The sequence below is a fragment of the Ochotona princeps genome, chromosome 21 (genome assembly GCF_030435755.1).
Source record: "Ochotona princeps isolate mOchPri1 chromosome 21, mOchPri1.hap1, whole genome shotgun sequence".
Classification (NCBI taxonomy): domain Eukaryota; kingdom Metazoa; phylum Chordata; class Mammalia; order Lagomorpha; family Ochotonidae; genus Ochotona; species Ochotona princeps.
In genome coordinates, this window is record NC_080852.1 from 26435244 (window position 1) to 26461679 (window position 26436).

General features: G+C 56.6%; 4 protein-coding genes across 4 annotated transcripts in view; 1 reads left to right on the forward strand and 3 right to left on the reverse strand.

Annotated features, from left to right (window-relative positions):
• RNF123 (ring finger protein 123) overlaps window positions 1-6468 on the reverse strand; it is a 27154-nt gene extending 20686 nt beyond the window's left edge. Inside the window, exons 1-3 of the mRNA XM_004581468.2 lie at window positions 6349-6468; window positions 3478-3595; window positions 3180-3264 (exon numbers count right to left, since the gene is read on the reverse strand). Of these exons, the coding sequence (XP_004581525.2) occupies window positions 3180-3264; window positions 3478-3559 (167 nt within the window). The 5' untranslated portion in view covers window positions 3560-3595; window positions 6349-6468. The remainder of the gene's footprint in view (window positions 1-3179; window positions 3265-3477; window positions 3596-6348) is intronic.
• A 241-nt stretch (window positions 6469-6709) lies between these two features.
• MST1 (macrophage stimulating 1) lies at window positions 6710-11112 on the forward strand. The gene is made up of 18 exons (XM_004581758.4): window positions 6710-7278; window positions 7497-7644; window positions 7749-7861; window positions 7935-8049; window positions 8130-8266; window positions 8369-8489; window positions 8578-8696; window positions 8808-8976; window positions 9077-9207; window positions 9290-9392; window positions 9484-9620; window positions 9710-9745; window positions 9834-9954; window positions 10088-10165; window positions 10270-10416; window positions 10491-10597; window positions 10693-10832; window positions 10951-11112. The coding sequence occupies exons 1-18, from the start codon at window positions 7185-7187 to the stop codon at window positions 11110-11112; spliced, it is 2178 nt and encodes a 725-aa protein (XP_004581815.2). The 5' UTR covers window positions 6710-7184.
• A 384-nt stretch (window positions 11113-11496) lies between these two features.
• On the reverse strand, window positions 11497-19186 carry APEH (acylaminoacyl-peptide hydrolase). The gene is made up of 22 exons (XM_004581466.3): window positions 19066-19186; window positions 18858-18990; window positions 18272-18398; window positions 17831-17924; window positions 17666-17741; window positions 17410-17573; window positions 17126-17263; window positions 16936-17027; window positions 16815-16855; window positions 16604-16725; window positions 16163-16223; window positions 15245-15342; window positions 14766-14817; window positions 14075-14163; window positions 13522-13660; window positions 13105-13188; window positions 12947-13027; window positions 12506-12594; window positions 12220-12410; window positions 12004-12106; window positions 11826-11932; window positions 11497-11734 (listed from the first exon to the last, which is right to left on the reverse strand). Exons 1-22 carry the CDS (start codon window positions 19075-19077, stop codon window positions 11629-11631), a joined length of 2199 nt encoding a protein of 732 aa, XP_004581523.2. The 5' UTR covers window positions 19078-19186; the 3' UTR covers window positions 11497-11628.
• Window positions 19187-21428: 2242 nt separating this feature from the next.
• Window positions 21429-26436, reverse strand: part of BSN (bassoon presynaptic cytomatrix protein) — an 89310-nt gene continuing 84302 nt past the window's right edge. Inside the window, exon 12 of the mRNA XM_058678663.1 lies at window positions 21429-25093. The gene's annotated coding sequence lies outside the window, so the exon portion shown is untranslated. The remainder of the gene's footprint in view (window positions 25094-26436) is intronic.

Consider the following 26436-nt stretch of genomic DNA (forward strand, 5'->3'; position numbering starts at 1 on the left):
CCCATTCTTTCCCAGAGCTCAGAGGGTGGCTGCCTGGACTCTGTCGGGAAAGGCCATCCCCTACACTTGGGACAGTTGACAGATCCCAGCTCCCCTGGGCCATTATCCCCTCAACTGTGCAGAGAGAAGAGCAGCTTGATGTCAGAAACCCTGCTGAGAGTTCGTGCAAGGATGAATACACATCCCATGGCCTGTCTACTCTTGAAGGCGGTGTGTAAAGGCTGGGAGAAATGCCAGTCCCCACAATGGCAAGACCAAGGTCACCGGGTACAGCCCCTCATCCTGGGTCTGTGGTTCTTTTATGGGTAGATTTCCAGTCCCTCACTGCCCAGTCAGGGGTGTCTGTGCCAAATCAGACACATTCTGGCAGGGTACAGGACTCACTGGCTGCTGGCTGGCTCTATTCAATACCCGTCTGTCCACAGGTGGCAAGCAGAGCACATGGCCCACCTGCCTGCCACCTGCCACAGCCAAAGAAGCTGGAAAAATCCACCGGCGCAGCCCCCTCTTTTCCTCAGCACACATGCTCACAGGAGAAAGGTCATTGTGAAATATTGGCTGGCTCTGGGCTGAGCTCAACTGCTAAGAATAGCAGAGTGGGGTGGTGGGAAGCAGCAGGATTCAAAGCAGGGCCTGGTGCCCATCTCGAGCCCACCCTGAACCTGTCAGCTGTCAGAGCCCACTCTCACACCTTTAATCCCAGTTTTCACCCCATCTGTCCCAGAGTTCAGAGGCTCTTAGAGGGAATGCATATGGATCAGAACATCAACTCTGCCCAGGCAGCAGCAACCCAGGCTCAGGGAACACAGGACCCTGAGCTGCAGGAGGCAGAGATGCCTAGGCCAAGGCTAGGTGGGGCCCAATCCACAGCTTAGAAGGTTAAAGCCAAACCCATTTCTGAATAGTCAAGTGGACCCAAGAGAGGAGAGTTCCTGCAAAGCAGTTCTAGCAGGCCCATATTCAAGAGAACAACGGTGTGCTATCCCCTCCAAAAACCACCTTTGTGCCTGCATGGAGCTGTGGGCAGCTCCTGAGAGTCCGCAGTACTGCCCTCTTGGCCGAGCCACTTCTGCATTCCCCACGTCTAGCCCATAGCCACTGACTGACAGCCCTGCCACCTGTTCTCCCTCCTGGTAGCAAGACCATCTCCAGAGTCGGAGGCAGCATGGATCAGGTGGCTCTGGGAAGAGGCCAGGTCTAGGGTTGGGGTGGGGCTGGGTACAAGTAAGTAGCAATGCTCCAATCATTGCAGGTACTGTAATACGTGATGGACATGACATGGTCTTATGGGGGAGAGGGGAAGGGAGGTGCTGGAGATGGGAAGACAGCTACAGAGAGGGACAGTCACGAAGGTCCTTTGAAACTGGACAATATTAAAAATGATTGTGGTTCACTCTAGCCACCTGACTCCTAGCCTAGGCATCCTCACAGCACTCACAACACTGTATACAATAGCAAAAACCCTTCCACACCAGGGCTGTGCCATGGGTCACGTGAGCCTCCTGGCCCTAGAAGACACCAATGGGAATCAACTTATCATGGGGAAAAGCATTCAGGAGACAATGTCTAATGACAAAAACTGCATTTAGGAGCAAGGTTTTGGTGGTTAAGACACCTGGCTTATTGGGCCCAACGTGGTAGTCTAGTGACTAAAGTCCTCACCTTGCATCAACTGGGATCCCACATGAGGTGCTGGTTCATATCCCTAGCTACTCCACTTTCCATCCAGCTCCTTGCTTGTGGTCTGGGAAAGCAGCAGAGGATGGCTCAAAGCCTTGGGACCCTGCACCCATGTGGGAGACCTGGAAGAAGCTCCTGGCTCCAGATCAGTTCAGCTCTGGCCACTACTGCCACTTAGGAAGTGAACCAAGTGAACCAGCGGATAGAAGATCTTCCTCTCTGTCTCTCCTTCTCTCTGTAAATTTAACTTTCAAAAAAAAAAGACACATAGCTTGTGCCTACTTGGGTTCAAGTCCCAGCTCTTCTCTCAATTCCAGCCTCCTACCAGTGTGCACCCTGGGGGCAGCATTTAATGTATAAAGCACTAGGGACCCTGCACTGAGTTCCTACCTCCCAGCTTTGATCTACGACAGTCATGCCTGATACAGGCATTGGGAATGAATCAGTGGCTAGGAGCCCTGTCTCTCAATTTTTTTTAAATTTTTAATTGAAAAGCTATATTGAAAGTAGAAAAACAATAAACAGATGTGGTTTTAAAAATGTCCTACAGGGGTTGTCAAAAAACAAATGCCCTATAAACTTTCAGAAACAACATCTTCAGGTATTTCAGAAGTAACACCTGTTCATTATAATGGTGGCAAAGTTGGTTTCAAGGGTTACACAAATGCTTAACTTACCGAACGCTTTACATGTATGCTTTATCCTAAAGATAGCTCAATAACATGTTTTCTTAAAGGAGCTATTTTGTGGCATAGCATGTTAAAATTCCTGTCTGCGATACCACCATCCCACAGGAAAACCAGGTCAAGTTCTGGATGCTCCACTTACCATCCATCTCCCTGCCAATGTGCCTAGGAAAGTAGAAGATGCCTCAGGTACCTGTGCCTCTGTGCCCACGTGGGAAATGGCTGGAACTCCTGAATCGTGCCTAGCTGTGACAGCCATTTGGGGAGTGAGCCAGCAGAGGACAGAAGATCTTTTGTCTCTCCCTAACTCTGCATTTCAAATAAGTAAGTCTTTCAAAAAGAAATGTTCAAGGTTTTCTAGACAGCAGAATCTGACCTGTATCTATGGTGAGAAAGAGGCAACAGTAAAGAATCACATTCAAATGGTCACATGAGAACAACAAAGTATCAGGCACCAGGAAGTGCACTTGCAACTTTTTTACATGGACTAAATGTCAGTAAACTTATAAGGAAAAGTAAACTTGCAGGGAACGAGTTCAGAGAGAGGTAGAGTGGGGTCAGTGTGGGGCAGAGGTGTGAGCAGGTGCCTGCAGGACCAGATGCAATGTGTGGAGCAAGTGCTGTGTGTTCTCTGGGCACTGAACCTGTAACCTGACCTTCACGATAGCCTCAGAGGGAAGGAGCTAGCACTGTCTAGAGGGAGAAAGAAAAGGCCCAGCAGTCTCCTAGCCTGGAGCAGCAGAGTGGGGCCAGAGCCCAAGACCCCTTCGCTATCACTGCAGCCTTCGGCCCGGCCCCCACGCCCAGCCATACCTGCTGGTGGCTGTGGAGGCGGACTGGTCAGGAGAAACAAAGACGCGGTGCAAGTAGTCATTCAGCAGCTTCTCATCCACAATGCCTGGGCCACGGGTAAGAAGGGAAAAGGGGGCGTGTGGTCAGCGCAGTTTTGGGTGCCAGCCCCAGGGGGCAGAAGGACAGCCACACTGGGTGTCCCGCTCCGTGGCTGCTGCTGAAGGGCTGGCTCCTGGGACAAGAGGCACAGCGAGGCCTGAGGCTCCCTGGACCAGCCACTTCACTCCCACCCTTCTCTCCCTGTCCTGCCAGCCCTTACCTGTGACCTTGGACTTCTCGGCATCTGACGTCAGCCTGTAGCTCTTGCGGGACAAAGACACACCGGCCCCCTTGGACGCCATCCTTCACCTCCCATGGGCAGTAGGGGATCCTAGAAGCTGAGCCAGACACAGAGCCTGTCTGCTCCAGGTGTGCTGAGGGCCCCATCCCCAACCCGGCCTTGGTCTTGCCACAGCATAACACTAGGGAGCAGAGAAGCCCAAAAGCCCACCACCTCACAGAGCAACTCAGGGCAGGGGAGAGCAGCTCCCAACCCAGGAAGGGGACAGGGACATAGGCCCACGTGTTTTCTTCCCCACTCTGTCCCAGGGCCCAGCACAGGAGCCCACAGACTGTAGGTGTGCAGTATTTGTTGAACTGGATTGTAACTAAATGTCTCAGCTTGGGCAAACCAGAGTAGTGAGTGTGACCCCCATGTTCATCTCTTCCACAAGGTCCATCAAGCCCAGCTCATGCTCAGGAGAGACCCTGACATCACACCTCCCCAAGATTAGACCACTGCTGGTCGATTTCCCCTTCTCGGTCAGGACGCCCAGGAAACCTTCAAAGCAGGGACCTTCTTCTCAGCCCCTGGCCTTGCAAAGGTGCACCAGGCTCCTGGTGGCTTCTGATAGACAGCTATAATGGCTAACACAGCAGTCACCAGCTGCGCATGCTTATTCCAATCTGAATTCAACTTCTAAAAATTAAAAAAATTCAAGGCCAGTGTTGTGGCACATTAACCCACTGCTTGAGACACAGGTATCTCTTAAGAGGGAACTGATTTAAGACCTGGCGGATTTGTTTCCAAGCCTTCCCATATTAGCTCCCTGCTAAAATGTCTGGGAGGGCTGAGGTTGCTGACACATATATGGAAGAGCCAGATGGAGTTCCTGGCTTTGGCCTGTCCCAGACCTGGCTGTTGCAGCCATTTGGGGAGTGAACCAGCAGATGGAAGACAGATATCATGGTCTATCACTTTTGATTTTCAAATAAATAAAATTTTTAAGATTTATTTATTTTTATTGGAAAGTCAGATATACAGAGAGGAAGAGCTCCTCCCTGCTGATTTATTCCCCAAGTGATCGCAACAGCCGGGGCTGAGCAGATGCAAAGCCAGGTGCCTGGAGCTTCTTCTGGGTCTCTCACACGGGTACAGGGTCCCAAGGCTTTGGGCTGTCCTCAGCTGTTTTCCCAGGCCACAGGCAGGGAGCTGGATGGGAAGCCAGGTCGCCAGGACACAAACCGGAGCCCATATGGGATTCCGGTTCATGCAAGGCAAGGACTTTAGCCACTAGGCTACTACACCAAGCCTAATGCTAGTCCTTAATGTTTAATATTTTAAAAAGATTTATTTAGGTCCCAGCACAGTAGCCTAAATATTCACCAGAATCCCATATGGGTGCTGGTTGAGTTCTGACTATTCCACTTCCCATCCAGCTCCCTGCTTGTGGCCTGGGAAAGCAGCAGAGAATGGCCCAAAGGCTTGGAATTCCTCACGTGCATGGGAGACCCAAAGGAAGCTCTTGGCTCCTGGCTCCGGATTGGCTCAGCTCTGACCATTGTGACCACCTGGGGAGTGAACCAGTCGACGGATCTTTCTCTCTGTAAATCTGCCTTTCCAATAAAAATAAATGAATAAACCTTAAAAAAAGGGGGGGGGGGCAGCTAGCATTGGGTACCGGTGGGTTAAGGGACTAGATTCCCTGTTGCCCACAATGGAAATGAGGATAAAGTCCCTGACTTCAGTCTGGCTCAACCCCAGGCATTAAAGCCATTTTAAGAGTGAACCAGTGGGCCCGGCGTGGTAGCCTAGTGGCTAAAGTCCTCGCTGGGACTTTAAGTGCTGGGATCCCATATGGGCAACGGTCCTAATTCCGGCTGCCCCGCTTCCCATCCAGTTCCTTGCCTGTGGCCTGGGAAAGCAGTCGAGGACGGGCCAAAGCCTTGGGACCCTGCACCTGCATGGGAGACCCAGAAAAAGCTCCAGGTTGCTGGCTTCGGATAGCCTCAGCTCTGTCCATTGTGGCCACCTGGGGAGTAATCATCAGTTGGGAAACTCTTCCTCTCTGTCTCTCCTCCTCTCTGTATATCTGACTTTCCAATTAAAAAAATAAATAAATATTTTTAAAAAGTGAACCAGTGCTTAACTCTTTCAAATAAATCTTTTAAACAAAACTAAAAGTTTAAGTTTGTCATTACATTAGCCTTATTTGAAGGGCTGAAGTACGACGTGTAGCTAACGATGCCCATGCGAGACAGCACAGGTGCAGCTCATTTCTCTTCACAGAAAGTTCCACTAGCTCCCTTCCAGAGCCAACCCACCAGCACAGCCTTAGCCACTACCGCCTTATCTAATTCCAAACAGACCTTCTGCTTCCCTTCACAAACCTTTGCCTACTGGAGAAAGTGCCTCTCCCGCCCTGCTACCCACTGCGGCCCCTCGGGGGGCTCAAGGGATCGGCGTCCCACCCTCCCCTCACACCACAGCAGCCGTAGGAATGAGCAGACAGGATCACTCATTAGACCAGCAGAGCTTGCGGGGACACCCCCACCCACTCCAGGTATCAGGTGCGAAGGCCCCAGGTGAGAGGCGGGTCCTGCCCCTGCCCGGGGACTCCTCGCCACCAGTCTCGCCCAAGCCTCCACGACGGGAGTCCAAGGACGCCAAGGGCAGCTCATGGCCCCTCCGGAATGCCCCCGCCGAGCTCCAACCTCCAGAACATTTGCCAAAACAGCACCCGCCCGGGGTCCCGCACCGCTGGCTGCCATGTCACGCGCGGCGAATGCTCTGGCACTAGACGGGCCTGGGCCGCGCGGGGAGACCCGGAGAGCCGCCCCGCTCCCAGCCCGGCCTCCCCTCACCACTCACCCCCACCAGCCTCGGCCGCCGCGACCGGCTCACAACATCCGCCCTGCTTTTCTGCTACGGCGCCCGGCCGGGGCCAAGCCACGCGCCCAATCGCGCGCCGCCGTCGGCGCACGCGCGGCGGCCACGCTCGACCATCTCCTGGGTGCCTCCGCACGCCAGGTGGTTCCTGGTGTCAGCTTCCCAAGAGGTTCTTAGGGCCTCAGCATAGCCTGGACGCTGCTAGCCTGCGCGTGATTCCTAGCCGGGATCCGTAGACCACCTGTTAGCTTACACTTGCCGGACCGACCCAAATGTCCCCCAGCACATCTGAAAGGCCTTTTTACGTAGAGCCCACTGTCTGTCACCCCTCCCCACCCCCCAACCACCATGTCAGCCCAATCCAACGGGTGCCCTGGCTCACCTTCCCTGAGAGGACACTTCTTCAGGCCAGGGTGGGACTCCCTGGGCTGCGTTGCCAAGGGTGTGACCTAATTGCCTCCAGCTGGAGTAGATAAGGCACTTAAAAGGGGGTTGGGCAGGCAATGTTACCCACATCACAGATGAAAATGGGCTCAGAAAAAGTACGTGCTACCAAGATGAACCTGGAACTCAGATCCCAGGGGCAGCTCCCATGTCCCTGGCATTCTCTGGCAGTTTCAAGCCCTCACCCCCTCAGCCTCTTAAGTGTCCTCACTTCTAACAGCTGCCCACTCCAAGAAGGGGCCTCTTAGGACCCCCTGCACCTGGCCCCATGGAACCGGAGGCCTAGCCCCTGCTGATGGCTGCCACAGGGTCTCGGTGGGGGTGTGGTCCTGAAGTCATCCAATCCCGTGGGGACAGGTTTCACAACTTCCCGGATGGGGCCGTGGTGGGTCACAGTGCAGCCTTCAGCGGGGAGGATGGGGTGGCTTTCACTCTTGCTGCTTCTGCCCTGGTGTCCAGGGGTCCCTGGTAAGTGCCCCCTTCTCAGAGCCCTGGTTGCCTTCAGGAGGAGGTTGGTCCCAGGCCCATCCAAATATGGCCAAGAGGTCACTTCTCTACCTCGCCTGGGAGCTGGGAAGGCATATGCACCCACATGGTCTTGGAGGGCCTCCATGCACTGGCCTGCTGAGGGTGGGCAGGGAATCTCTCCCCTGGCACTGTGCTCCTGCTGGGTATTCCACCTGCAGGGCAGCGATCCCCGCTGAACGACTTCCAGGTGCTCCGGGGCACGGAACTGCGGTACCTTCTCCACACGGTGGAGCCCAGGTCTTGGCAGGAGGATGTGGCAGATGCTGAGGAGTGTGCTGGGCGCTGCCAGCCCCTCCTGGATTGCCGGTGAGTGAGCAAGGGACAACCCAGCTGGAACTAGGGATATGGTGGCAGCTTGGGGTGCTGGCTAACCTTGTGCTGCCTTTATGCACCCCCACTCCTACCACTAGGGCCTTCCATTACAATGTGAGCAGCCATGGCTGCCAACTTCTCCCGTGGACTCAGAACTCGCCCAACACGCAGCTGCAGCCATCTGGGCGCTGTGACCTCTTCCAGAAGAAAGGTGAGTGGCCATGAGTGGCAGGGTAGTGCCCTAGGATCTCAGTCGGCACTGACCTTTGATCCTGTTCTCCCAGACTACGTTCGGACCTGCATCGTGGCCAATGGAGTCAGCTACCGGGGCACAGTGGCCGTGACTGTCGGTGGCCTGCCTTGTCAGGCCTGGAACCACAGGTTCCCCAATGACCACAAGTGAGACTGACACCGTCCATCTGTCCTTGATGGGAGTTCTCCCACAGCTAGCACTGTAGTGGCCACTATCTGCCCCCTAGGTACACACCCACACTCCGGAATGGCCTGGAAGAGAACTTTTGCCGGAACCCAGACCGGGACCCTGGGGGTCCTTGGTGCTACACCACAGATCCTGCTGAGCGCTTCCAGACCTGTGGTATCAAGTCCTGCCAGGAGGGTGAGTGTGGCCAAGGCGAGTCCAGGGAGGAAGGGAGGGAAGGAGGGAGAGGAGGAGCTGGGTGAAAGACAGGAGCCCATGCATTGGCCCCATGGCCTCTAGCGACCTGTGTTTGGTGCAATGGTGAGGATTACCGAGGTGCGGTGGACCACACAGAGTCAGGTCGTGAGTGCCAGCGCTGGGACCTGCAGCACCCACACCCACATCCCTTTGAGCCTGGCAAGTAAGTGCAGGAGCAAAGTTGGGGTACACCCTGGTCCCGGGGATGTCTGGGGAAGGAAGCCTTGTTCTCCACTCACTGTCACTCCCAGGTTCCTTGACCAAGGACTGGATGACAACTACTGTCGGAATCCTGATGGCTCTGAGAGACCCTGGTGCTACACCACAGACCCAAAGGTTGAGCGAGAGTTCTGTGACCTTCCTCGCTGCAGTAAGTGCCCAGGCTTTGCTCTGGAGGGAAGAGGGGTTGGGTGGGACCTGGTGGGTGGCTCAGAACAAGTCCCAGCTGCTGCTTCCTCCCCTCCGGTCCCATCTGCCCCAGGAGCCGAGGCTCAGCCACGATCTCAAACTACTACTTTCAATTGTTTCCGTGGAAAGGGTGAGGACTACCGGGGCACTGCCAACACCACAGCTGCAGGCGTGCCCTGCCAGCGCTGGGATGCGCAGAGCCCACACCAGCACCGCTTTGCACCAGAGAAATATGCATGCAAGTGAGGTTGGGGATTGGGGTGCACCCTGCAGCACAGACCTGGGTTAGGGCCGGTGAGCTAGGTGAGCCATTGCCCACAGCCAATAGCAGTACCCACCCAGGGACCTCCGTGAGAACTTTTGCCGGAACCCCGACGGTGCTGAGGCGCCCTGGTGCTTTACCTCAAGACAGGGCATGCGTGTGGCCTTCTGCTACCAGATCCCACGATGCACAGACGATGTGGGGCCTGAGGGTAAGATCTAGAGGGAGGGTTCCAGAGCGGGAGGGCGGGGGTGAGGTGGGAGCTGATAGCTGTCCTTGTTCACCTGCTGCAGACTGCTACCATGGCACAGGGGAGCAATACCGCGGTCGGGTCAGCAAGACCCGCAAGGGCATCCCGTGCCAGCACTGGTCTGCAGAGACACCGCACAAGCCGCAGTGAGCACGTCCAACCCCATCAGGATCTTAACCCTCCATCACCTGTCAGATCCCTACCTAAGCAGCTAGCTGACTGCTCTCCTCTGCCTAGGTTCACACCTACCTCGGCCCCACAAGCCAGTCTGGAGGAGAACTTCTGCCGCAATCCTGACGGGGATAGCCATGGGCCCTGGTGCTATACTACAGACCCTGGGACCCCTTTTGACTACTGTGCCCTGCGACGCTGCGGTGAGGCTGACAATGGTTCCCTGTAAGCCCTCCTCAGCACCCACAGCCAAGAGCAGTACCCCTTAATCTGGGTGAACTTGGGTTTTCAGATGATGATGTGCCACCATCCATCCTGGACCCTCCAGGTGTGTCCTTTGGCCAGTTACCCTCTGGGTGGCTCCTTTGCCCCAATCCTGCCTGGCCCAGGGTTCACTGTCTCCTGTCCTCCCGCAGACCAGGTGCTGTTTGAGAAGTGTGGCAAAAGAGTAGACCGGCAGGACCGGCGGCGCTTCAGGCTGCGGGTGGTAGGCGGCCAACCTGGGAACTCGCCCTGGACAGTCAGCTTGCGGAACAGGTGTGGCATGGCCCCTGTCTCGGGGTGGAGCTAAGGCTGTTTCTTCGGTGGTTATGCTGTGGCCCCAGAGCTTCTGGCTGGAAGATGGCAGGCCCAGCCCTTGTGCCAAGCCTTGCTGTCCCCTCTCCTTCAGACAGGGTCAGCATTTCTGCGGGGGGTCCCTGGTGAAGGAGCAGTGGGTACTAACGGCTCGGCAGTGCTTCTCCTCCTGGTGAGCCTCCCTTGGGCTTGGGGACCCGGACCCCTGCCCCTACATCACTTCAGTCACTTCCCCAGGCTGGGCATCTAAATGACCCAGTGGAGCCTTTTTCACAGCCACATGCCTTTGGTGGGCTACGAGGTGTGGCTGGGCACCATGTTCCAGAACCCAGAGCCAGGGGAGCCAGGCCTGCAGCGGGTCCCCGTGGCTAAAATGGTGTGTGGGCCTTCAGACTCCCAACTGGTCCTGCTCAAACTGGAAAGGTATGTGGAGCAGCTGAGGGCTGAGGTGGTGTTGGGCCTCGTCTTGGTCCTAAGTGCCTTCACTCTTACCCAAGATCGGTGACCCTGAACCAGCGTGTAGCCCTCATCTGCCTGCCCCCGGAGCAGTATGTGGTGCCTCCCAAGACCAAGTGCGAGATCGCAGGCTGGGGCGAGACCAAAGGTAAGAGCAGCGCATGGGCATGGACTGTGCCATGCCAGGAGGCTGGCCCTAGCCCCTGCCCCAGTGCCCACTCTGCCTCACTCCCCTCCCTGCAGGCACTGGTGATGATGCAGTTCTGAATGTGGCCTCACTGAACGTCATCTCCAACCAGGAGTGTAATGTCAAGCACCGAGGGCGCGTCCGGGAGAGTGAGATGTGTACTGATGGACTGCTGGCTCCTGTGGGGGCCTGTGAGGTGGGTGCGGGACGCTGGGGACAGCCTGGAGAGGTGGGGGGGTTGGCAATGGCTTCAACACCAAGGGGGCCAGTCACTGCCACAGCTCAGCAGTCTCACCAGATCTCCTGTCTGCCAGGGTGACTACGGGGGCCCACTTGCCTGCTTTACTCATGACTGCTGGGTCCTGGAGGGAATTATAATCCCCAACCGTGTGTGTGCACGGGCCCGCTGGCCAGCTGTCTTCACACGTGTCTCTGTGTTTGTGGACTGGATTCACAAGGTCATGAGGATGGACTAGGTTGGCTACAACCCCATGTGCCTGGGAGCACACCATATTCCCCACTGGACATAAAGCCATCTTTCCTAACTAAGCCATTGCTTCTAGGGAATGAATTGGCAACTCCTTGCCAGGACCTGAAGCTGGGACTAGCTCAGCCTGTGAGTGCTGCAGAAAGGCAAGGCCTCTCAGGCCTGTGGCCACTCTCTCAGGAGCATGGGGTGGTACAGGGCAATTTCTAATGTGTGAGGCTGTGGCAGACAGCGAGCCAGGTCTGAGTCTGTCAGCCAAGGCCTCTCACACTGGATGCTGACAGAGCACTGGTGGCTGCCACACCCAGGACCTGGTGTCAGGGAACCCCAGGGCGAACCAGGGGAGGGCTTGGCATGAAGCACCAGCAGGAACCAGGCTCTGAGTCCTCATTTATTATGACTGCACAGCCCACATTCCTGGCCCATCTGTCCGTGGAGTCCAGAGCCTGGGGATCCCCAGGAGCAAGTGGTACGGGCTAATTGGTTGACGCTGCCCGGCAGGGCCTCAGCTGCCCAGGTGCGTGCGCAGCCACAGCACAGTGTTCATGAAGCTGTCTGACTCCACCTCCACCTCCGAGAGGGCATGGCTGCTTTTGGGGTATAGCAGAAGCCTGTAAGGGGCCAAGTGGCAATGTTTTAAGGCAGGAGGTTCTCCTGTGCTCACCTGCCCATTGGCTGCCAGGGCTGTCAGGCTGCACTCACCGCACAGGCACGTTCCGGGCCTTGAGGGCGCGGTAGTATTCCATGCCCTGCTTGAAGGGTACACGCCGGTCCTCCTGCCCCAGCATCAGCAACAGTGGCGTCTTCACCTGTGGGAGAGAACAAGTGAGCTGGGCCCCAGGGTTTGGACAGGCACGTAGCACAGCGGCAGGCCACATACCTGAGGGATGTACTTGATGGGCGACTTGTCCAGCATGTCAGCCCACACGCTGAGGTCTGGCAGGCAGTCGCTGCTGTATGGGAAACCGGCCTCCACCACACACCTGCAAGAGGCTTGGTGCTGATGCAGCCCCCAAGGGGCTGCTGGGGTCCCCAAGGGCTTGGTGGGAGGACAGAGCTGGAGGGAAAAGGGTAGGGGCCTGTGGGGCACACCCACCAGTCAGGGATGTCAGTGGAGCCCATCATGGAGGCGATGTTGATCACAGGGTTCCTGGCCACACAAGCACCATAGGTCTCTGGGTATTGGCCAATCAGGTGGCAGGAGAGGAAGCCGCCATGGGAACCACCCATGAGGGCCACGCGGCCTGGGTCAAAGCACTCCTCCCGGAGAACCTGCTCCACTGCAAACTATGGAAAGGGGCATGGCTCACTGCAGCCGGCTGTCTGTCCAGTGGGATGCAGCCACATCCTCACCAACCTATCCTCCAGCCCAGTCTTGCTACCTGAACGTCTTTCACATCCTGCTGGCCCACATGGCCTGGGAGAGAGAGGATGCTGTCCTGGCCAAAGCCTGTTGAGCCACGATAGTTCACTGGAGGCCAAGGAAAGACCAGACAGGTGATTAGGCAATGTCCCCAGCCCCCGAGGACACCCATTACTCATCCGGGCATGGGGGTTCCAGGGGCAGGGTGCCAACCCAGTGACCACAGCACCCTTCCCTGAAGTCCTTAGTTAGCTCACACTATTACCACACCAGGGAGCCAGGATGGGCCTGGGTGGAAGTCCCTAGTTACCATTCACACTATTACCACACCAGGGAACCAGGGTGTGCCTGGGAGTGCCTGGCACTGGCCAGTTGGTTCAGGGTACAGAAAGACCCAGAGCAGAGCCTCCCCATCACTCTACCCCAGCCCAAACCCAGCCGCATGCCCCTGCCTGCTCACCGAGTAGCACTGCAAATCCCATCTTGCAGAGCATCGCTGGGAACAGCATCCAAGCAGTGACAAAGGATGAGTGTGGCCCCCCTGCAGACAGGGAGTGGAGGGTGAACAGGCCTGTGGGGGAGCAGCACCAGGGCAGGGTTCTTTGGCAAGATGCCTACCGTGGGGCATGACCACCATGGGCACCTGGGTCTTATCTGGAGGGTTGTTGGGCTGCATCAGGATGGCTTCAAAGTCAAGGCCAGCTGCAGGAAAGGGGCAGCAGTCAGCAGGGCCAGGGCTGGGGGTGTCCCCATCTACAGCAGCAGGTCTGAGGCTGACCCCTGGAACCGAGTCCTGACCAGTGTGGCCCAAACAGCAATACAAGTAACCCCAAATGCTTACAATCCTCTCCTAGTAGAGAGCCCCACGTTCCACAACAGCATTGTGCATGAGGTGATTTTCTGTGGGTCCTGGTTTCCCCATCCTAAGCCACTCCCCATTCCCACCCACAAAGGGACAGTAAACTGCTTCGAGCACACTTCAGAAAACCCTGGAACACACCGAGGTCATGTCCCTCTGCCCAGGGCCCAGCTCACCGTACTGCACATTCTCTTGCTCTGGGGGTGGCTGTAGCACCCGGATGCCCCAGTGAATGTCGGGAATGGGCTCAGCCTCCTCCAGGGACACCCACGACACTGACTGCTCCTTCCCAGCAGGAGGCAGGAACCCAACTTTCTGCCGAGCAAGGGATGGGGGTGGGGGGAAGGAATGTGTCATGGTGGTCCAGCCTGCCTCTTCACTCTACTGCCTCTACCCTGAGGGGGAGGTGGGCAGCTTTCACTAGGCTGAGCTTCTGCTCACTTCCCGAGGGCATGGCATGCATTCCTGTTTGCGCTGGTAAACACCCCACACCCTTACCCCTCAAGGGCATCTAGCCACTGCTGTGTCCCTAGGCTCTGCAATACCAGCACAGTGGCTGTTCTCCCAGGCACCCTATTCTACACACAGTACTACCGTGCCCAGAGGTTCTTTGCCATGAGGGTCAAACCCTAGTGGATTCTGTTGGATAGGTCCACAGAACTCTCCCTGTGCAGTCTGTAGGTTGAACTCTGGAACCAACTTTGTGGCCTGGGGCATCCCTGTACTCACCAGACTTGGGGGCAGGCTGGGGGTGGAGAATTGTGCCACCATAAGGTCCTGGTCGATTGCAAGTAGCTTCCAGCTCCCACCTGAACCCCCTGGAGAAGACAGAAGCTACTCAGTACCAGGCAGGGGCACAGTCCAAGGCTAGAGGCTCTAGGGAAAGGTGTCCCTGCCCACTCAGACACATGACCCTGGGTGAGCTTCTTGCTCCCAGATACTGGCTATGCCCAGGAGCTATCAGACTTCAGGACCAACAGGGCACAGCTGCCCACCTGCCAGACTATGGGGTATAGCTGGGCTCAGGGAGATGGGTGGGGGTGGGGGGAGTATGCTGATTCTGGGCAGAGGGGTCCAGACAGGTTAGAGTGATCCTTCAGTAGCTCTGTGGAGGAATGGGTGGAGGCAGGGCAGGTGGAAAACTCAAGATATTTCACAGATGGAATCATCAGGCCTGAGAGTGAGAACGATACTTCTCCCCAACTCACTTGCCTCTGCCTGAGAGAGGTCCCCATGGGCTGGGGAAGGCTAAGGAGGGACTGGTTGATCTTGGTGAGACAGTTTTTATGGGTTTTAGGAGCAGGGGTGAGGCAGGCCAGGACCTATAAGCAAAGCTGAGTACTGTGGGCAGGTCAGAGAAGGTAGAGGGTCAACCAGGGAGGCCATGACATTGACTGGCTCCCCCTGGGAGCCTGCTTACCAGCTGTCAGGGAGGTCACACTGCCTGTCTGCGTGTCCACAGCAAACAGATCCTGGAGTGCAGGGGGAAGGCCCCATTCAGAAGCCCTAGAGGTCCCCCTTCCCCACCTCCCCTCCAACCCCTCAGGGATCCCTGGGCAAGGCCAGGGCTGTGAGCAAATGTGGCAATGTCTGCTAAGTGTAGCAGGGCGTAGCCTGAGGGCTGGGGTTCCAATGCCAGCCCCCTCACGACTTGCTGGGTGACCCTGGGTGAGATGATGAATGCCTCTGGACTCCCTTTCAGTTAGCATGAGAGCAACTGACACCACACTCCAAGGGAGCCTGGCCTGCTGCAGGTGTCCTTGCCCCAAGCCTGCAGGATGGCACAGTCCTTGCCCCACAAGACACCATCCTGGAACATCCAGTCCCAGAAGTGTGTGCAGGGTAGAGGCAGGTGGTGAAGGGACCACTGACATCTGGAGCCAGGGATACCCGTGTCACCTGCCGGCTGCGCTGAGCCGAGTCAAAGACCACCCTCTGGCTGTCGGCTGACCAGCATCCCAAAGGCAGAAGGCTGCAGTAGATTCCTGAGAAGTTCTCTGCAAAGACAGGGGGCCGGGGCTCATTCACAAGTGGAGGCACAGGGGTCAAGAGAGCACCCCTGGAACTTGACAGTGTGTGTGTGTGTCCCACCCATGGGGCATCCAAGACAAGGTGGTGTGGCCTGAGAAGTGCACATGCACGTGTACTCCTGATGGGTAAGTGTGTGTGTGTCTCACCCACAGTGCATGTGAGATGTGGCCTGAGAGGCCTCCAAGGAGCTGGCCAAGGCTGAGCTTGAGAGATTTTGGGAGAAACTATGGGTGCTCAGGTCAAAAGCACTGGCTCCCCAAGAGTGGTTGCAGCTGGGCCCCTGGCAGACACTTTACCAAAGTAACGCCTGCCTGCCTGCTGCCCCATCATGCTCGGGACAGCACCTGACATGAGTAATCAGTAACTTGTGCCCTTTAGTTTCATCACTCGTGTAATCCTCACTACTGCCCTAATGTGTGTGTGTGTGTGTGTGTCGGGGGACCCAGACACTGTCCAGGGACACACAGCCACACAGGGGTCAAGCTGGAACTGGGTCTTGATCTCTAGGCCTTAGTCTCTACCATGGCAGTGGCTGGGAAAAGACAGCTGCTTCCCTTGCCTGTCGCACTTGCCCAGAGCCCTGGTGGACTCGAGCGCTTGGTCAGGCTTACAGGCAGGAGATAGGACAGTATGGCAACCTTAGGACCCAGGGCTCAAGCATGACACTGCAACCTCATGAGCTCCTTGAGACGCACTCAAAGGAGACACTGCCCTCAGGGAGAGTCCAGGGCAGGAAAACAGAGCCATAGGCTCGACTACCCCACATTCCCGCCAAACGCCCCTTACCTCCGAGGTGCCGAGGTACAACATCCACCACCACTGAAGTGACCTTGGTGTACCAGTCGTACTGTGGAAGAACACAGCAGACAATGGGGTCTCCCAGGGGCATGGCAGTGTCCTAGGACACAGAGCTCTGGCTGGGTCCCAGCCTAAAAGCCCCGGGCTGCCTCAGCAGATGCCAGGCAGGGGTAGGCACGTCCCATTGACTTTGTCCAGCACTGCCAAAAGCTCTTCCTGGTTAAGCACTGGGACTGAGTACCCTCTCACACCATCCCAGGCTCCTGCAGGGCCAGCTGCATGCAAAGAAGTGCCTAGGGGATCAGCCGTTGTACACGGAAGACCCTGTGTACAAGATGACAGCTCTCATGGACAATGCACTGTGCCGGCACTCAGCCCTCCTGGGCGCTGGGAAGAGATGACACTGGTCCTTCCCCTCCTCTAGCTTACCAGGCACAGCTGGCTGCACTGATGATGGGGGACCAGGGACAGGTACCGCAGGTATACAATGCGACACTGGTCTGGGCTCAGCCGTGGAGAACAGACTGCCAGGGAGTCGTCTGACAGGAGCTCTGTATCAGACAAGGCGTGCACGTAAGCCCCTTGCAGCCTGGCGGGGCCCACGTGTGTCAGGCAAAAAGGTGGGGGGCGGGCCCCTTACCACACTTTCCCCCGCTGAGGTCCACGTAGTACAGGGCTGACCTAGAACCGCAAGAAAGACACTGAGCTTCGAGGCTAGCTGGGCCACAGGGGCACTGGCCCTGTCCCACCACCTCACTCACCTGCGGTTGGTGCAGAAGCGGATGCCGAGCCGGAAGGGCTCATGCCACCAACCCACAAACACCACACCTGTGTCTCCAGGAGCCCAGAATGCCTGCAGACAAGATCATAGTGGGCAGGGACGTGTCAGGGGCAGTGGCTCGAGCAGGGCCCCTCAGCGCTGGGAGGACTCCAGGCCAGGACGCTGCTGACCTGTCCGGGGGACACATTCTCAGGGACTCCTTCAAGCACAGAGATGTTGCCGCTGTCAACGTCCAGGACACAGAGCACAGGGGTGCTCTTGGACACCATGTTTTCTCCCCAGTCTTCATAGAAAACAAACTGGTCCCCCTGAGGACACAATATACTCAGCGCCCAGCCCCTCCAAGGGACCCTCCCTGGCCGCCTAGAAGGAGGTGCTTCCCACCACCCGCCCCCAGTTCTGGCAGGTACAGCGTGACAAGGGAAGCACACGGATAGGCCTTGGCCACGAGCACCTTGACGGCCTGCTCAGGCTTCTTCGGCCTGGCCGTCTCATCGTCACTGGCACTGACGTCCAAAGCTTTGGTCTGAAAGAAGGACTCGGCCTTGGGTCGCTTCTTCTCAGCCACATACAACAGGTGGGTCTCCGAATGTGACCAAGACAGGCAGCCAAAGCAGTCTGGGTGCAGGGAGGGCCAATCAGGAAGGGTCCAGAGCACTGGTAGCTGCCCTTCCTGGCCACCCGTCCCAGGCTCTGGCCAGGCACCTTACCATCCTCATAAACAGGTCCATGTTTATCCAGGGCTGACAGGTTAAAGCTCTTGAGTTTCCGGTTCTTCTCCCAGACCTGAGGACGAGTGGGCGTCAGACTGCTGGCTGTCCCCAGCACCTTGTCTCCCACCGGCCTGCCAAAAGGGGGTCCTGTGGCAGACTCACCTCCAGGAACTGTTTCTCTTCCCCAGGGCCCGGGCCTCCGGCCTTGCGCAGAACAGCTTTCATGGTGCCTGAAGGAGACTCCCTGCTCAGCAGCCTTGAGGAGGGCACAGGGCAGTCTGTCAGGGAGGCCTCCTCCCACTCGCCCACAGCCCTGCCCTGCCCTGCCCCCTCACCTGTCACACCTCTGAGAGAAGATTCTAGAGGCCTTGGCCCACACCAGCCCCTAAGCACTTCCAGGTTACCCAGTTCCCACAGCAGCTGGCCTGGCCTTTCCCTTATCAGGCCATGTCACTGAGACCCAGTGGGCTCCCAAGTGCCTCAACCCTGGCTCCTCTTTCCCTCTCTGAGTCTGCACACTTCTAGGCACCTGCTGGGCCATCTTACAGGCCTGAATTACAGACGGCCATGGCCCCGTCCGTGAGCTTCCTCCCTCACACTTACTCCCCGCGGGTCTCCACACTGCTGCCTGCAGGCCCTGCAAACACCACTGCATCCCCGTCATGGAACACTAGGTACTGGCGGCAGAAGCGGATGTTTTCCATGCGTTCCAAGTCTCTTTGGGTCCATTCTGCAAGGGAGAAGCGTGAGGTTGTCCAACTTGTCTTCGGCCCATCCCAGCCACTGTCCCTGACCCAGGAAGGCCCAGATCTGCCTTCCCTCAATCTGTCTGCAGTCACCCTGCATGCAAGCTGGATGACAGCTGGCCACAACCCAGTCCAGCACCCAGCCTAGAGCTCCACAGGCAGCCTGGCATGCCTGTGGGCAAGGCCCATACCACTCTTAGCACACAGGTCAAAGTTCTGCTCCCACACCCTCACCTCTAGCACTTTTGGGCACTGCCTGTAGGCAGTGCCTGCTAACGCCCCTACACGAAGACGGGGGACCCTTACACCCCTGTACAGGGGGCCCTGGCTCCCTCCACATCATTTGCATGCACTGTCAGATGACAAGCTCCACACACTCTCCCGCCCCCTCCTCCTGAGCGCTCGGCTCTCGCGCTGCCCCCAGTTCCTCACCGTACACCCACCAGTGTGCACTGTCCGATAGCGGCCCCCGTACTGCGTGGTGACATCCGGGCCCAGGCAGGCGGCGCTCAGTGCGGGCTGGCGACTAAGGACCCGATACAGCGCCGCCGCCTCCTCGGGCTCGCTCAGCAGCACCTGCGCAGGGGACACATCAGGTTCAGGCCCGGCCCGGGCTGCAAGGACCACGGGGACCGCGGACCGAGCCCTCACCTGACGCTCCATCGTCTCGGCGGCCGCGGCGAAGCGGCGCGTGCTGAGTACCCGGAAGTGAGGCTTCGCGGGAGGCGGGGCCTGGGCAGTCCCGCCAGTTTCCGCTTAGAGCCCCGGAGGCGATGGAGAGGGGCGTGGCCCTCGGCGAATGAGCGAGCGCCGCTGGACTGTACGGGGCGGGACCTCGAGGGAAAGGAGCTGGCCTCTCGGGGCAGGGCCAGGAGGAACAGGTGGGAGGCGGGGTGTGTGCGTCCCAGTCACGGGCCGCGGACGGAGAGGGGCGGCCCGCCGCGGAAAGGGGCGCAGGCTGCCAGGGAGGAGCGAAAGGGCCATCGTGAGAACAGAGCAAGGCTCTGAGGCCGAAGAAGGAAGAGCGGACAGGAATGGGCTTGGGAGGGTGGGGTCTGAGAAGGCGGAGCCGGCAGCCTGCGGGGCAGGAGGCAGGGTCGGTCCCCCTGCCGGGGCCTCCCGGGCTGCACCACATGGGGGAGGAGGCTTCGGTCAAGGCTGAGCTCTGGGGTGCAGAACACAGAGGCCTAGGGTGTCGTCTAGGCTTATCGGTCACCAGGTCTGAGCCAAGACTTATCGGTCCTCGCAGCCCTGCACCTACTCTTCAGCTTATTGGTGCCTTGCTGGGGATGGTGAGCTGGTGGGTGTCACCCTCAAGCTCTTGGGTAAGGGCTTGGTGGGGTCAGCCCAGAAGAGGGCTTTCTTCTGGAAAGAAAATTCTGGACATGGGGAAGGAGTGACATTGCAGTTTATCAGGTTAAGCCTCCGCCTGCATCACCACCATCCTGTTTGGGCACGGGGTTAGAATCCCGGCTGCTGTGCTGCTAATGCACCTGGGAAAGCAGCAGAAAATGAGCCAAGTGCTTGGGCCCCTGCATTCACAGGGGAGACAAGGCATTGGGGAGGCAGGGAGGGAACTCGCCAATGGAACACCTTCTCGGTCTCTCCCTCTATAACTCTGCCTTTCAAATACTTTCTTAAAATCTTAAAAGCAAACAAATATTGGAAGACTGTAGGGCAGTCAAGTCAGCAGAGGTACCCCCTTCTCTCTAGTTCCTTGGGCTAGCCTGGTTGGCCACACTTTAGGGCCCTGGGTCTCTGCCTTGCCTGCAGCTTCTCCTTTCCTAAGGGCAACATGGTCACTTAAACATCACTAGTTATGTAAGGACAGGCCCTGCTTACAGAGATCACTCGCATATATGAGCACTCAGTATTGTTAAGGCCAGAACCTAGAATCCAAGAATGACCCCAGCCATCCATCTAAGTGGAAGAGCTGGGAGCTGGGAGGTTTCACTGAGGCAAACAGAATCCAGAGCCCGCCTGCCTGCCTGTTGGGGTGTGTGCAGTTGGACCAGCTGCAAACTCTGGATGAATCTCTCCAGAGGCCAGGCACTGGGTGATGGACATGCAGAAATAAACAGGAGACTGGCAAATGGTGGACTGTACCTTCTGGCTTCTGGTTGTAAAATGAAAGACAGAAAGAGAAGAACCTATCTCAAGGTGTGGACTCTGGGACCTGGCACTGAAACCTAGTGGCTAAATCCTCACTTTGCATCCACTGGGATCCCATATGGGTGCTGATTTGTGTCGCAACTCCCTGCTTGTGGCCTGGGAAAGCAACAGAGGACAGCCCAAACCCTTGGGAGCCTGCACCCACATGGGAGACCCAGAAGAAGCTCCTGGCTCCTGGCTTTGGATAGGCTCAGCTCTGGCCATTGTGGCCACTTGGGGAGATAATCAGCAGATGGAAGATCTTCCTCTCTGTCTCTCCTCCTTTGTATATTTGACATTCCGATAAAAATAAAATAAATCTTGGGCCAGGTGTGGTGGCCTAGCTGCTAAGGTCCTCCCCTTGAGCACCCAGGATCCCATATGGGTGCTGGTTTTGATCCTGGCAGCTCCATTTTCCATCCAGCTCCCTGCTTGTGGCCGGGGAAGACAGTCGGGGATGGCCCCAAGCCTTGGGACCCTGCACCCATGTGGGAGACCTGGAAGAAGTTCCTGGTTCCCGGCTTCAGATTGGTGCAGCACCGGCCGTTGCGGTCACTTGAGGAGTGAATCATCGGATGGAAGATCTTCCTCTCTGTGTCTCCTCCTCTCTGTATGTCTGACTTTGCAATAAAAATAAATAAATCTTTTAAAATAAATAAATGAAATAAATCTTTAAAAAAAAAAATAGGTGGAGGCCGGGGGTGGTTGGCAGAGCAAGGTCTGCAGATAGCTGTGTGGGCTCCATCAGGGTCCTGTTTTCATTCTCCCTCCCCCAAGCTCCCTCTAACCAGGACACACATTTGGTGATTTGGCTCCTTTTCAACTTTAGAAACCAACCCAGAGACAGCTTGTATGTTGTTTATATCAAGTCCTTTTATTCTGATACCACAGAATTACCTTGTCACAATACAGGGGGAGGGACACGGAAAAGGACCACGAGTTCTCACGGAGCATGGGAGGACGGCGCACAATTCACAAGGTTGTGTGGAGGACTCGGGTCATTGCACTTACAACTGTAAACTTGTTTGTTTGACTTTGTACAGCACTCTTTCCCCCCTCAAAGAAAGGAGAGAAGGAGAGAGGGAGGAGGGAGGGAGCTCGGAAACAAGACAAGGGAGCTAGAGGGAGAGGCTGATGGCCGCTGCTATCCAGGGTGCTGCCCTGGGAGAGAAGGGGCTGATGTGACCCCAGAGGCTGAGTGAGGCCGACACACGCACACCCACTCACACACAGTATCTCATGGTTGCCATTGGTGCTCCGGGGCCTCCCCAGTGAGCACAGCAGCAGGTTTGCTGCCACGCAAAGGAGTTTCAGCTCACAAGGCCTGTTGTTCTGACCCTTTTGCAGTCCAAAATGACACATATTTACAGCATGGCGGCGGGACAGAGAAGGAGCCAATGGGACAAGAGCGCACTGTCTGAACAAAGGACCTGCCTGGAACCACCCCTTCCCTTCTCCCCAGACTCTAGCAGACAGGCCACAGGTGCTGCTGCTGCTGCCCTCTCATGGTTGGCCCTGAGGCCTCATGCTCCATCCACCCAAGCACTAAGAGGATGGGTCAAAGCAGGCAATGACATGGGCAGGGCCGGGGGAGGGTGGAGAAGGCCTGGACTGCCTCCCAGAGACCCCTTGCACATTTGGAAAGAGGCCTGTTCTCTACTTCCCAAGGCACCACATGGGAGGTCCCAAGGTCTGAGACACCTGCATCAGCCACCTTCACAGAAAGAGGCAGTGACTGGTCTTGTGGATACAGCAGGGCATGAGGAATGGCAGATGTCAGAAATTTCAAGTTTGGAGACCTCAGCCAGAAAGGAAGTTCGCTGAAAATACAACACTTCACAGCCTGAGACTAGGCCTGCTGGAGGCTGACCAACTGTTAGCTCCTGGCCTGGAACCTACTACTAGCCCATTCTTGGCCCCCAGCAGAAGGGATTGCTGCATTGGTCTCCAAGTATCTAGCATAAGTAGATAGGCACATCCCTGCACAGACCTGGCCCCTCACCACCCTCAGCCCAGGCCTCATCTTGGGGGATGAGGCAGGTGTCCCAGAGCTCAGGAGGCAGGCATCTTATGTTCCCCATGGAGGCTGGCAGCTTTCTGTTCCCTCCACAGGCACCAGAGGTGGGCCAGGATCTGTCTCTGCAGGGGTAGGCAGATTTCACAGAAAATTGTGAGCAATGTGTGGTATCAATCAGTGCTCTAGTGGGGAAGGCTGGGGCCTTGAGGCTTCAGGCAGCCCCTGCCAGCCACACTCAGGGTTGGTGGCTTCAGAGGTGGGGATACAAAGGGAAGGGGAGCAACTGCTGGGAGGGATGCAGAGAGGACCACACAGGACCCTTGATATGTCTGGTTCTTGAGAGGCTTCCCACAAAAGTTCACTTGAAGCCAATGCAGCTATAGACAGGTCATTTTCTCTGCCTGTGCACTCCTTGACCTCCTGGTTTCCCTTGCCTGTTTCTCCTGGGTTCACAAAGCTCTCAGGCAAGGAGCAGGTGCAGCCAGGAGCTGGGGGTTCCCAGGGGCACAGCCAAGTTCTGTCTTTGACCTCTGCCTCTCTAACCCTGAATGCAAGTACCCTGCTAGAAAGGGGTGGCCAGATGCCTCTAGTTTGGGGTCAGGTAGGAGGGGGATGTGACATAGCTGAAAACCCTGGAGCCAACCTTCAGAACGTCCGCATGCATGCATCCTGTATAGGTTCCTCTCACTGGGTCAGCTCCAGCAATTCCCTTCTACCTGTCCTCTGGGTTGAGAGACCTGTAAGGTATGTGGGGGCCTCATCCTGCCTAGCTTGCTCAGGCAGCGATTCTGACAGGTCCTCACTAGTGTGGGTAGAAATCATCTACAAGTGCTCCTGAAGGAGAGGTTCAGAGGCAAAAAAGAACTTCAAGCAAAAGGGTCGAGCATTTCCAATGGATGAAATCGTGCAAAGAGGCTGCGAGCTGTGCATGCTCCACTGCAGGACAGGCGGTGACTCACCTGGCAGCAGCGAGTCCTGCCACAGGTCAAGCATGCCACAGACTGAGAGTTGCGCGCGCGCGCACACACACACACACACACACACACACACATACACACAAACACACATACACACAGAGTGGGAGCAGGGTGGGGTCGGGGTGGGGGGTGATATGAATGTTATCTATCCAGTTTCTCAATTGCATGGTTGCAATTAACTCCTTATACATAACATGGAATTTATTAAATATTAACAGTTGTCTTTGAGGGTTTATATTTCATTGCATAGAACATTAGAGATGAGACTTGTGGCTGTGCCCAAGATGAAGGGAGCCCCATCACCGCCCACCAAGGGAAGGGTCTTGGGGAGAAATGCCGCCCAGCCCACCCTGTGGTAAGCCTGTGTGACATACACACAACCCCCCTTGGGGGCTCTGGGCCTTTCCCAGGGCTGGTGCAGCCCTGGCCCCTCTGCTCTGAGCACACTCACTGGTGATGGCTTAAGAAGGACTGGGATTGCACAGTAAACAGAGGCGGGCTGAGGGGCCTCCCTAGACCTCGCCCTGGGGTTGTGCTCTTGGTGGCCTGCTGCCCCCTATTGCTTCTAAGTCAACATTCTCCCTGTGCTAAGCAGGGGCAGAGCAGAGAGGAAACCAAACCATCAGTCACAAGGTGGTGGTGGTGGAGGAAGAGGCAAGGGGGTGAGCAAAGAGAAGAAAGGGAGAGAAAAGCCAAAGAAAAAATGTTTATGAGGTATACACGTAAATCAAACTGGAATGATTAAGGCTGTTCTCAAAATCAAAAGAAATCTCCAGGTGTATGGACAAGGAGGAGCCGGCTGGTCGAAACAATGGCGGTGCCACTGGGGTGCTCACAATGGCTGGGGGGATGGCTTTAAGGTGATGGCTGGCGTGCTAGCACGCTGCCACCCAGGGGCTGGGAGAAGCCTCAGCCGGCGCCCACGCTGCTTTTCGGTGCTATGGCCGCTTGTTTTCAGCGATGAGACAGTGTTAGGTCCTAGTGTTTGTAAAGTGCTCCCAACCCTATGCTGGCCACATGGAGATCTGCTCCGGCGTCACCCAGAGGGCAGGGTGAGGGGGCAGGGCCTTGGGGCCACGGAGGAATCTGGGCCAGCTGGAATGTGAAGGAAACGGAGCCCAGGGCCCCCAGCCCTCAGGCAAAGCCCCTCTCCAAGGCTGTGGAAAAACTTCTGGCATCTCGGAGGGAGGGCAGTGTGTGTCCAAACTCTGTGTATAACTCATTGAAAGCCTGGCCGGCCAGGCCACAAAAAGTTGGCTGTGGGACTAGGGCAGGATGGCCGCGGGATGGGATTTTTGCAGAGGGGATCCTCCCACCCAGCGGCCGATGGCGGTGCCTCATGGCAGTGCCCTGAGGAGAACAGGGTCTCTGGAAAGACAACCAAAGGGTCCCCCAGAGCCAGTGGTCCCACTGGTCCAGCAGATGCTTCACGCAGACAGCTGCTGTTAGAAAACTTCCCATCCTCACTGTGGCCTGTCTGCTGCATCCCACCTGGTATGAATCTTGGGACCCAGGGCACGCCAGATTGCAGATGCTTGGAAAAGAAAAGGAGGGAGGGAGGAAAGAAAAGAAACGAGTTTTGTCAAGAACTGTGAATAGCTGCTTCTCACACCCTCCAACTCCTCTCAACTGTCTGTCTCGGTTTCAGGGTCCCACACCTCTGAGGCCTGGGGGATTGGGGACTTGAGCAGCTTGGAGGACACAGAGAAGACAGGAAGAGAGAAGGATCAGGCACTCTAGCCCTTAGTAGAGACAAGTACCACATTTTGATGCAAAATGCAAAGGCGTGAGGCAGGCATGTGGCATGGCAGTTTGGTTTGCATGCCTGTGGCCCACACTGTGTGAGTCCTAGTTCTGCTTCTGTTATTGCACATCTTGGGAAGCAGCACACCTAGGCCTTGCCTTGGGAAGTTGGGTGCTAGCCACCCATGTGGAGACCTGGGTTAAGTTCCTGGTTCTTGGCTTCAACCTAGCTCAGCCCTGAGCTTTGCATGCATTTGGGGGAGTGAACAAGCAAATGGGAATTCTCTCTGTTTGTCTCTTAAACAAAGCAATAAATAGAAAAATTGACTCAGCCAGAAAGGCACATCTCTTTCTACTAACAGAAATTCTTGAGTTTTGCTTAAGAGTGAGGCAGATGGAACTGTGTTTACAATGGTGAGCCTCTCCCAGCCCATCTCTGAAATTGTTAGAAAGGACACTAGGAGATGGACACTCGGCAGTGTTGACCACTCAGCCCCATCATCAGCCCAAGGCTAGAACTTGAGAGAGACTTCTTTCAGTCACAGGTATAGTCAGCGGCTTCCCGACACCATGTGGTAGGCCTCAGAACCAAGCTACAACTGTGCTCCCTTTGCCTCTGCACTGGGGTCCTGGTCCCTAATCCAAGGTGGGCACTGCCATGAACCAGGGCCCTGGACTGTGCCTCCTTTTCTGTCTTCAGCTCCACTTCTGGTTCCCAGGGCGGTTCCTAGGGAAGCATCTACATGAGAGGAAAAGCAATGGAGCCCCAGGCAGTGAGAACAGGAACATGGCAGGGCCAGCCCAGTGACTCTTGGAACACATTACAGGCGCTTCACTGGGCCTATGAAAACCAGCCTAGTGAATGACCCACGCCTAGACCTCGCAACAGGCCAGCTCTCCCCTCTGCTACAGCTCTTGTTGTGCCAGTTTTTGCCCATCTCTGAGACCTACCTGTCTCATCAGAATCTCTTCCTCCAACCCTGGCCACCCTCTTCCCCACTGCCACTTCTCTCATCCGCCTCTTCCCTCCCCTGCATCATTCCATGCTCCTACGGCCCTGACCACATTCTCTAGAGTGGCTTGTGGCCCAGGTTCCCACAGCCCTGTTGTACTAGCTTCAAAAACCCTTATCGC

Bases quoted from the DNA above. Each gene is read 5' to 3' on its own strand.
- MST1 (XM_004581758.4), top strand. From the start codon at position 7,185: ATGGGGCCGTGGTGGGTCACAGTGCAGCCTTCAGCGGGGAGGATGGGG. The intron at 8,977-9,076 runs GTGAGGTTGGGG...GTACCCACCCAG, and splicing joins CCAGAGAAATATGCATGCAA to GGACCTCCGTGAGAACTTTT. The intron at 9,955-10,087 runs GTGTGGCATGGC...CCTCTCCTTCAG, and splicing joins ACAGTCAGCTTGCGGAACAG to ACAGGGTCAGCATTTCTGCG.
- APEH (XM_004581466.3), bottom strand. The intron at 17,742-17,830 runs GTGAGTCTGCCA...ACTCGTCCTCAG, and splicing joins AAGAGAAACAGTTCCTGGAG to GTCTGGGAGAAGAACCGGAA. The intron at 13,661-14,074 runs GTGAGTACAGGG...CTTGCTCGGCAG, and splicing joins CCAGCCTGCCCCCAAGTCTG to AAAGTTGGGTTCCTGCCTCC.